The sequence below is a fragment of the Cariama cristata genome, unplaced genomic scaffold (assembly GCF_000690535.1).
Source record: "Cariama cristata isolate BGI_N322 unplaced genomic scaffold, ASM69053v1 scaffold40876, whole genome shotgun sequence".
Classification (NCBI taxonomy): domain Eukaryota; kingdom Metazoa; phylum Chordata; class Aves; order Cariamiformes; family Cariamidae; genus Cariama; species Cariama cristata.
Window position 1 is genome coordinate 11,014 of NW_009623426.1, and position 10,222 is coordinate 21,235.

The 10,222-nt window shown below is 37.9% G+C and overlaps 1 protein-coding gene across 1 annotated transcript; it reads right to left on the reverse strand.

Moving 5' to 3' along the window:
• Positions 1–527: 527 nt before the first annotated feature.
• OSTF1 (osteoclast stimulating factor 1) lies at positions 528–9,336 on the reverse strand. Its single transcript, XM_009702718.1, has 9 exons — positions 9,295–9,336; positions 8,597–8,647; positions 8,450–8,513; positions 5,489–5,542; positions 4,928–5,035; positions 4,396–4,445; positions 4,202–4,280; positions 3,640–3,738; positions 528–777 (listed from the first exon to the last, which is right to left on the reverse strand). Exons 2-9 carry the CDS (start codon positions 8,597–8,599, stop codon positions 719–721), a joined length of 516 nt encoding a protein of 171 aa, XP_009701020.1. The 5' UTR covers positions 8,600–8,647; positions 9,295–9,336; the 3' UTR covers positions 528–718.
• Between the last annotated feature and the right edge of the window lie 886 nt (positions 9,337–10,222).

Here is a 10,222-nt window from a genome sequence, read left to right on the forward strand (position 1 = left end):
ATTAAGTGTATTTCTCAAGCAAACCTGACTTAAGCAAGCATTTCACCTGAGTTTACATTTCAGGGATTGGGCCCATAGCAATAGAGAAGACAAAGCATCCAGCGGCAGATCATCCCATGTCATTTTACCCCTTACTTAGAGGGGTACAGGAAAGATGGGGGGGAGGGTAAAAAAAATTTAAAAAAAAGAAAAATCAAACCTTGTCTTGCTGGCTCCATGTGGGCAAAAGATGATCACCCTCTATAGCAGCATCTCCATTCATATCTGTCAGCAAGTACTGACTGTGCCAGTATTATCTTATCTGCACAAAGGAACCTATATCCAGGGAGATTTGGGGAAATGTTAGCAATGGTGTCCTGCTGTCCCAGAGGGACCTTTCAGTTTGAGGAGTGTATTCTAGAGATGCAAGGCACTTGCTGGGAAGGCCTGAGATGAAACCTGTGAATTTAGAAGATGGTCCTCTGCCCATTCAATGAACGATAAGGGTATGCCACACCTCCTTTGTGAGATAATTCCAAGGGAACTATGATTTAAAATGTGGCATCTTCTGGCACACATGAAGATTATTCCTTTGGAAAGCGTGATTTCACTCTCTCATTTATATGCTATATCGGAAGACTGGAATACTTTAAGTAAGGTATTTTTACAATTGTAAAGATATGTTTTGGGAATGACATAGGCAATGCAATTTATAGTTCTTTAGGCTGAATGAAAAAAGCTAATCAGAGTCTTCATCGTCAAGGTATTCCTCTGCATTACTTAATGTTCGGACTGTACCTGAAAAGAAAGAAAGCTCTCTTAGTCCAGGATAAAAACAGAAAAAGCCTCACATTCTCAATGCTTGCAAACCAGCATCTGAGAAACTTAATTCCTCTATCATATAGAGATTTTAGTGCTACACAGATAGGCCTGTAGACCTGGATCTCAAAAGTAGGCCTAAGCCAGTAATCACACCTCCTACATGTGAGATTTAGTCTGTTGGTGACCTTCAAGAGCCACCTTCTGGCTGCTTCAAACCTGTAGAGCAGAGCTGGAACTCTTCAATTCTATTTCCTGTATATATTACCTTTAAATTGCAAAGGAAAGGATGGGTGAGTTGGTGGAAGAAATGGTTTTATTCGGAATGCCTGTTAAAATCGAACACATTCTACCTGTTCTCTCCCCTCCCTCTTTTCTCACCTAGGTTTCTTCCTGAATAAATATTTCTTAGATCTACTTATAAGCTTTTACTTTTGAAGGATACTAAGCAGCAAACAGCAGTATTAAAGTGTATTCACCAGACGTGCAGCAGTGCCTGGAGAACTACATCTGCCTTTGGGACTGTACAAAGATACACAGCATGGTTTTTTTGTGATAGATGATTATTTGCCTATAGATTTTCAAATATATGGGTATAAGAATATGGATTATATATAACGCATATTATATTGTACTACTGAGAGCCTGGAACCACAAGATCCTAGTCAATCATAGCTTTGCAATAACACATTAAAACAAAATATTAAAAATATCAGGTGCAGACACAACAAGACTGACATAATTCACAGAAGTGATAACCATGTTATGTAGACTTCTGGAAGAAGAAAAATGAGTAAATTTAAAACTGATCTGCTCAACTGTTTTGATAGAAGAAATCTACGAGAAAAAAGTATTTTCTTCCCTTTTTGAGTAGGAGAAGCAGCGAAGGAAGAAAGGAAAGGAAAGAAAGAAATTGTAGAACCCTGTGCTCAAGGGGCCATACTTCAAGAAAGGACAAATCCCATTTCTTCTGTATAACAACTGCTTCCTTGTTCAGCACAAAATGATACAATCTTTTTGCATTGCTATGACAGGACTTTAGTAACTTTCATTTCTGAGAATATATTCAGCAATGATGACATTTAAATCTGTGTGTATACACGTAAAACACAAAATTGAACATTTAAGGAGAGGCCAAGCAAGCTTCCTTGGATAAAATAAAATGTTTTGTAGATGGACTATGATAGAAGCCATATCTAAATAAGAACAGATTTGAAACTGGGGACAGGAAGACTACTAATACAGGACTAAATCGCTGAAAAAGAACAATCGTTTCACTAATAGACATTAGAAACACTGAAATGTAGAATCAATAGACACAGAAGAATAAAATGACTAAAAATAACCAAGGAAATACAAAGTAGAAGAAAGTACACAGATCAGTGGTACCACAGAGATTATAAAAGGCCAAATTAAGACAGAAAAACAAACAAGGAAGCTAATACTGAAATTGCAGTTAGACTGAGAACACCAGCTCTTATATCAAAGCAAACAAGAAAAGATAGTGTGTGAGAGTACCAGAGACGGGTGATAGAGGAAGTGACTAAGGATGAAAAATCAGTCAGAAACAGAATTAATTTAGAGGGAGTGAAGCAAATGCACCAGAACTAGAAGGTTAAGTTCAGAAAATGCTATCAGAAAATGAAACATTAATACAGTTATTAGGGACATTAGAACAGAGAATACTCCTGTATGAAGTGCCTACAATTCACAGGGAAAGATGAAATAAGTGCTCCTAACAGGGATTAACTAACATTGGAAAAAAATATGGAAACAGAAGAAATTCTGCCCTTCATTATAACTGCTTTCTTCATCATCAAAACTGATGGAAATAAATTGTCAAGGTTTTCTGGGAAATGCTGATACTACCTCTATCAAAAAGCTGGACAGTATCTTTGCTGCAAGTGCTGTTCTTGGCCTTCTAAAGCCGCAGTCAGCTATTCCACCATTTAATTCCCATAACTGCTAACCACCCACAGGCTAGCATTCCCTCTGTTCTTGCTAGCCCTGCAACAATACAGTTGCTAGACTTCATATCCCACTGATAAAAACATAGACAGAGCTACAGCTTGTTCGTAATTTCTCATTTCATGTGTAATTCACCTAGGGTTTCCACCTTAACTTCAGCCTCCTGAAAGCTACAGGTAACATTAATTATGCAACACTGAACAATTCAGTCTTTGTTCAGCTTTTTAAAATACCCTTGTATCTCTAACTCTTTTGGACATGGACACCATTTTATTAGGAGAGATGAACGCAAGTGGGAGGCACTGATACTATTTTCATAAACATCTGAAAGCATTCTTTCTTTATTTCTCTATTAGAGAGTCACTCAGAGAGACATAGGAACAAGAAATTAAAAAAAAATTAGCAGTAAGAAAATAAAAGGGGAGCATCTGTTGGTGTTTGTTTTGCTTAGTCTGGAGGAACAGACAGGCATAAAGGGGAACATACCACACCGTTTTACTCTCATATCCTGTCCCTTGTGGTATACTGCTTTAAAGTAGTTTCCATCCCTGCTTTCTTTCTGTCTTTCCACTCTGAAGGTCCTGTCTGCCACTTCCTTCCCTTCCCTTACTATTTCCACATCTTCTGAACTCTTTTGTCTCTTGCTGACACAAAATGGCATTTTCTGTGAAGTCAGCAACACTGAATATGATAAACCACAGGTCTCTATCACAGCTCTGCATAACTACCTCTCCCAAGTGAGCCCTTCTAAACACAACTTTTAGTCCACATAGCTCCCAAGTGGTTTTGATGGCTATCAACATATTGGTATTTGGTCAAAATATTAAGTGTTCTCTAAAAACAAAAAGTGTATCAAAATAACATCAGAAATACCTGCACTCTGTTTCTTCTTAAGTAGGGAAGCGCAAGCTGCATTGGTTGCCATGTCTAAAGCCAGTTTCTTCTCATTGTTCTTCAGATCTGTTCTTGCCCCTTTATAACAGAAAATTTTCATCATGAATCACTGTCCCAGCTATTTCTTGAGCAATGGTATTATGAGTTTCAGTAGCACAGACAGAATAGTAACAGACAAGGGAATCTCATCTGTAGACTGCTCTGAAGCAGATGAAAAAGCTATGGATGCTCTTCGATAAGCTACAGTTGGCTAGGGAACTCGCTGGCTGCTCTCCCTTTCCAGGAAGCAGATGTCATTGCTGTTCTGGGGTTAAGTGCCTAATTTTGTACGCAAAGCAGGATGAAATTTATCTTGAGCAGGTGAGATGTATTTCCAAACAGCTGCCAGCATTTTCTGCAAGTCTTATAAAGTCAAGCAGGTAAGCTGGCTAAGGACTGTACCTGGGTTACAGGAAAACACTTAAAAAAAAGTACAGTTTAATAAACATTCAGAAACCTAGTCTGCCACACAGATTGTTGAAACCTTGGTGAAGATCTTTACCCTTTGCCAGCAGCATCTCTACAATATCTGCATAACCTTTCCATGCAGCAGCATGCAAAGCTGTGTCTCCCAATTTGTTCTGTGGAGTTAGAGGGAAAAGTAACAGGATTAAAATACAGCAAAAAAACTTCCAGTTTGTACCAAGGATGAATAACATCACACCTCTACTGTCAGGGTCTGTTGGTTTAACCTACCTGTTGGTTTAACTCTAGGTTTGCCTGGGTAAACAGAACATCCACTATATCTGCAGAAAATGGGGCCGGGGGGTGGGGGAGGGAATAGAGAGAAAAATTTAGTGGAAATAAAATAGGCTTTTCTGCATTCATAGTATAAATTTTGGTTAAGATTCAATGAAAAAGCAATCCAATCAGCTAATGAAAATCTGTAACAGTCAGACTGCGTTGAGCAAACAATCATTAGTCACAAAGAAATGCTACTGCATAAAACATCCAAAACAATACAACACTTCTCTTTGGTCTGTCCTTCTTCCCACTCTGCTTCCAACAGTTATGCCGATTAGAATGCCCGCTTCAACAGCAACAACAAAACACACAGAACTTGAGGGAGCTAAACCACCCTTCTAACTTTAACTTTTCTTTTAAAAAAACCTAGAATGACATTTTAAAAATTCTGGTTTTATTATTTAGTCCTGCAATTTTAGCAATCAGTCTAACAAGCAAATCTAGAAAACCAGAGATCAGTCATTTCAAATTAATCCTCCGATACCTTTGTGGCCTCCATGGCATGCCCAGTACAGAGCTGTGTTCCCAGCTTTGTCTAAGCCATTGACCCCAACTCGATTATCCAAACACTCTCTCAACCAGCTTAGGTTGCCTGAAAGACAAATTCAGTTTTGATGATGTATTTTTTCTTTGAGAAGTTAACAGAGTCATTAAAGGCACATAGTTCTTTCTGAAGGGTATTGGTCCTACTATGAACCTAGGAGGACAAAAAGTGATTAGCAGCAGTACTTATAATTTATAAAACAACCAGTTCAAGTCATACCAAACATCTTTTCTTTCAGTCCCAGAAGATCTTTAGATCCCTATGTAGTTAAATGGATGGTACCAAACTCTTTTTCTCTGTATACAATCACAGAGTGGCAATTCTACCAGGCTGTAAACCAGCTCAGCTTCTGAGAGCTGCAAGACTTACTAGATAACTCGTTCAAGATAACAGACAATCAAAACAGACAAGACATCTTAATTTGAAATACATTATTATTTTGGCAGAAAACAAACAAATCATCCTTTAGCCTTACACAACTAAAATCCAAATCACACTTACCACGTTTGGCAGCTTCATGCAGTGGGTTATCAATAGACTCAGCTTGCTCTGCCACTGAAATGAAAGAGAGAGTAAATTCTAACTACTTCTGAAACTGAACAGATATTTGACACCTGTGTGGAAATAAAACTTTGATTTACTCCAGAAGAACCAGTGATACATATTTGATTCTAATGTGAAAGAGCATTTGTGAGTGATGAGCTAGTCAGATGTACTTCAATTTCCCATGCATGGAAAAGCAATTCAGAGAAGACCTTGTGAAAATTTCAAAGAACAGCATCAAATTGATTAGTGGTTGCAAGCCAAGAGGAATCTGGCATATTTCATTTCAGTTGCTACCTCCTTTTCTACACTTGTAAGATGGTTTTAAGCAGCTGCATGTAACTAGGCTTTCAACCTACAGGTTGCCACCTGTAGTTACGAGTAAATTATTTCCAAAGGGTCTCTGAAGGGTAACTAAAGAAATCCACTGTCAATAGGCTTCCTATTTGTTTTACAGAGATTTTTTATTTTCCCTGGAAAACTTTCAGGAGGTCTGCAAATCAAAACTGCTTAAATAATAACATAAGGATGGACAGATTGAAGTTCAGGCTTCTGTAGATCTTTTCTTCATCCCAAAAGCTTTAGGTTTTACTAGACAGGAGCAGCAAACAGTTCCTGGTCACCGTGCTGTTGCAACAGCAAAAAGAAACTTAACAGCACTGTGAAACAGTTGGAAGTGCGACTATGATCTGCAAACTCTTCTATAAAAGGTTTTTTAGGTGGAAAACCCTGTGACTACTAAGGGTACAGGCAAGTAGGACAGTGTATAATTTGAGATGAGTAGGCTCTCTCAGCCTTTGCACTATGGCTTGTTACAGGAGGCAGAGAATGTAAAAGGGTATTCCTCAGATCCAACTGTTACTGTAATCAGATGCAATGCAAGCAAATATAATGTGAACCAGTTACCAGAAATAAAAGCCTCAAGATTGGTGTGGCCTATCCAGATCTTTTCTTACTTTGGTGTATTCTCCTCTCACAATGCTTGTAATTGCAAGATTTCACATGGTTTATCTCTCCAGTTGTGAGTAAAATGAAACGCAAATGCTAAATTCTGCTATTTCAGTTTAAAAAAATCTGTGCAAACAGCGAACAGAATCCTAAAGCAGAGTGGGAGAAGCTAGTCCCAGAGCAGACAGCCATCACATAAGCAAAACATGCTAGTCATATTAAGCACTGCTCGTTGTACACAGCTGAAAGCATTAACACTAACAACACTGTCTCAAAAGCCTAAAAATAACTTTGTCTTTAGAAAATTCTTGTCAGAAGTTCAGTAATAAGTATTTTTAACGCATATAACACTGACTCTGTCTTCATCAGCTTTTTCATTCCCAGTCTTTTCAAACATGTTCCTTCAAGTGCAGCAGATAGAGCACAAGACCCCAACAGAGTCTCAGTAGTTTCAGGTCTGTCTCCACCTTTTGCAAAAAAGTTTCAAAAGAACACAGGAGATTGCAGTGCTTCAATGGTTAAGACCAAACCTAGGCGGTCCTAATGGAGGCAATCACCAGAAGGAGGTCTTTGGATATTTTGTACAGTTTGTCTAAATCAGAAGACATGTTCCTGGTACTCTTCATTCTCAGGGTTTGCAGAGCCTTCTGTTCTGCTTACACACAGAATTTTTGCAAACATGCTGACAGAGACACTACCACCCCACATCCCCCAGCCCAGCCTAAAATGGAAGTTAAACTATTGCTCAGATAACTTTTCAGTAAAGCACTCTGGAAGCAACTTTTCCAAATGATCTCAATGGGAACACAAAGTGAATTAGTAAATTGTTGGTTTTATTTTAAATACAGCACACTTCAATGTTCAAAAGAAATTTGAGTGTAGGTAACAAAGTGTAAACTATTCTTCTTGTATACAACAATGACAACCTCTGGCAGATGACAAGAATTCGATGCCATGGTCCCAATAACTGCACCATAGGCTTCTATTCATGTATTTCTACTAACTACAAGTCAGGGCATGGATTCATAGCAGTGCTACCATGCCTAGTGAAGAAGGGACAACATGAAGCAACCACAGTTACTAACGTATTAACAGTTTTGACAAAATCTGTCATGTAACACTGCCACTCTGCCTACATTCCCTGGGAGGACTTGGAAGAATTGTGCTGTGCTGTCTATCTGGCTTTTCAAAGTGATTTTAGTTGACTCTGAAAAAGCAATTTCTATTCTATTCAGTCCAAACAGGTATGTGATACTTAATATGGTGCAATCCCCAAGAAAACAATGTTTTCTGTGGCTGAATATATTCATTAAAAAGCAACAAACGGCAAACAAAACAGCCCTCTTTCCTAATCAAAGGAGGTCTACGGAACTGCTCATAATCTGTTTTAGGTTCCTGTCCATATGCAGGTTTACTTAACAATTCCAGCATTGATTATCTATTTCTGTTAGAAGCCACCCAATGCAGTGTCAGACTTCTTGATCTCAAAGCTACTCTAAAGGCTGTGGCTGCCCACCCTTAGGTCTACTTAAAAAAAAGGCAACGTATAGACTGAAGGAATACAGCCAAGATACGCTAATGAGATGATCTTAAAAACTGCAATACTTTCATTGAGGGTATCAAGAATACAAGCCTATCAGTTTCATGTGCCGTCTGTAACACCATCCTTTAGATCCAAGTGTTCTTCCCCTCAAAACTAAGAACATCTACTACTGTTATCTGCATAACCAGAAACATGAACATTTGACAAACTCAAGCTTTCTTTAGGTTATAAAAACATAAGACAGCCTGTCCACTGTTAATGTACAGTGCTGAATGGTATTGCAGATGTAGTCTGAAATACTCTGGTAAAGGACTGTTAAACGCCAGTACTATGATCAGTTTTTGAAAATAAGTGTATCAGTCATTTTTATTTAGTGATCTCCTTTGATTGTGACTGATCTTACCAAACGAAAATATTTTAGACATTACCATAGTTGCTTGGAATTAGTCCAGTTCTCCCTTTGCAAGTTCCTTTCCACCAATTTGTATCACTCTGCAGAGACAGCAGAAAATACTTTAGATGGGATATGCTACATGTCAGAAGTATTCAGTCTGTATGAGGTGTCTTAGACTCACCATGTCCGAGATGTAAATGATATCTCCTTCTTCAAAGTACAGTTCATCTGGCTTTAAAAAAAAAAATTAAAAAAGGAAGAGTAAACAAAAATCTGAATGTGTGTACTTAGGTAAAACAAGTACCTGGATAAAGTAGAGTACATTCAGCTTTTCTCTCAAAAGAATCATAACTTACATTTTCTAGCAACTGGAAAACAGCCTGGCAGTCTTTCATACTGTAGTTTGACTTGCCTAGAACTAACTTTTCGGATCTGTGACCTTCCTGACAAGTAAAGAAAAAGACTGTGGCCTTTCCAACAGAGCACTGCACAGCAAAAGCAGTGAAACGTATCTCGAGTTTGTTAACTTCATCCCCTTTTTGGTTGGTACCAGTTCATCAAATCTCTTAGTTCTCAATTACTTTTGTTGCCTTTGGAAGAAAAGAAAAAAAGCACTTAGATTGTTGATCTTAGGTTGCTGGTAACTGACACTGGAGAAGAAAGCACAATGCTTTTAGAAGAGCTGGACTTAAAAAAGGAGACTGACTATTAATCAGGCAGTTTTAGTCACATTAAGAACTGATATCCATCAACAGGCTTTTTCATTGAAAACATACTACAGTAAGTCTAATAGGCCAACTCTAGCAGAACTGAAGAAATTTTATTATAGACAAGATTAAAATTAAGCTTGTCAAAACCCTAAAATCTAGATATACTTACCGTTCTGGGCTCAAATGTATACAGGGCCCTGAACACTTTAACTTGCCCTAAAAAAAGAAAAAACCACACAGTATCAGTATCATGCCTTCCACACACAGCATACACATACAGCCCTCAAATCCAAATAAATTCTTTTCCTTAACCCTTAAAACTGCTTGCTGAATGAATTTGTGCTATGCCTCTGTCAATGAAAACCCTGATGAAAAGACTCAACCCAGCAGCACAGTTTCTGAAGGAAATGGGCCAATGTAAGCTGCCTCTTGTGCATACCTAACACAGTCTTCATAGCTCACTAGGCAAGTCAACTAAAGTGTTGTCATCAATTTCTGAGGAAAAGTGTAGTTTCAGTCATATGCACCCCCCCACACCCATACATGTTGTATATACTTTTATTTGTCAAATGATACAGAATTAAGGAAAGAATAAAGAAATAAAACAATGACCAATGTCTGCAACATGTTCTCATACTTACTTGTAGTTGTTACTGATTAGGAAAATAATGCAGTAGCATGGAAATCGTTGCTTTTAAGCAAAATGACAAATGGTCACCAAGTCCTATTTATGGAATGTATAACTGCCATGGTGTTCTGTTCAGATGCTTAAAATAAGCTATAATATTTACAATTCCACTGAGTGGGCAACGTTTATTTTAATAGAACAGTTTTGAAGAGACTATCAGCAGCATCCAAGCCAAGAAAATATAACCTTAATGCAGAGGGGTACAAATTTAAATGCATGAACTGCAGAGGAAGGATCTCTATATTTTATTTTTTTTTTTAATTCTATAAAGGTACATTTCAAGAGCACCGAGCAGAAAGTATAAGATGAGTACAGGAGAAGAAACATGTATCTTACATAATTTTATCAGCTGAACTGCTGAAGTCCACTAAACTCAATGGAGAAATATATTATGCAGACTGTTGTATTG

What these genes read in the sequence shown, in the direction of transcription:
- OSTF1 (XM_009702718.1), bottom strand. An exon ending in ACTAATTCCAAGCAACTATG is followed by an intron (nt 5,543 to 8,449) that starts GTAATGTCTAAA and finishes CTTTCATTTCAG; the next exon opens with TGGCAGAGCAAGCTGAGTCT. An exon ending in ATGCCATGGAGGCCACAAAG is followed by an intron (nt 4,446 to 4,927) that starts GTATCGGAGGAT and finishes CATTTTCTGCAG; the next exon opens with ATATAGTGGATGTTCTGTTT.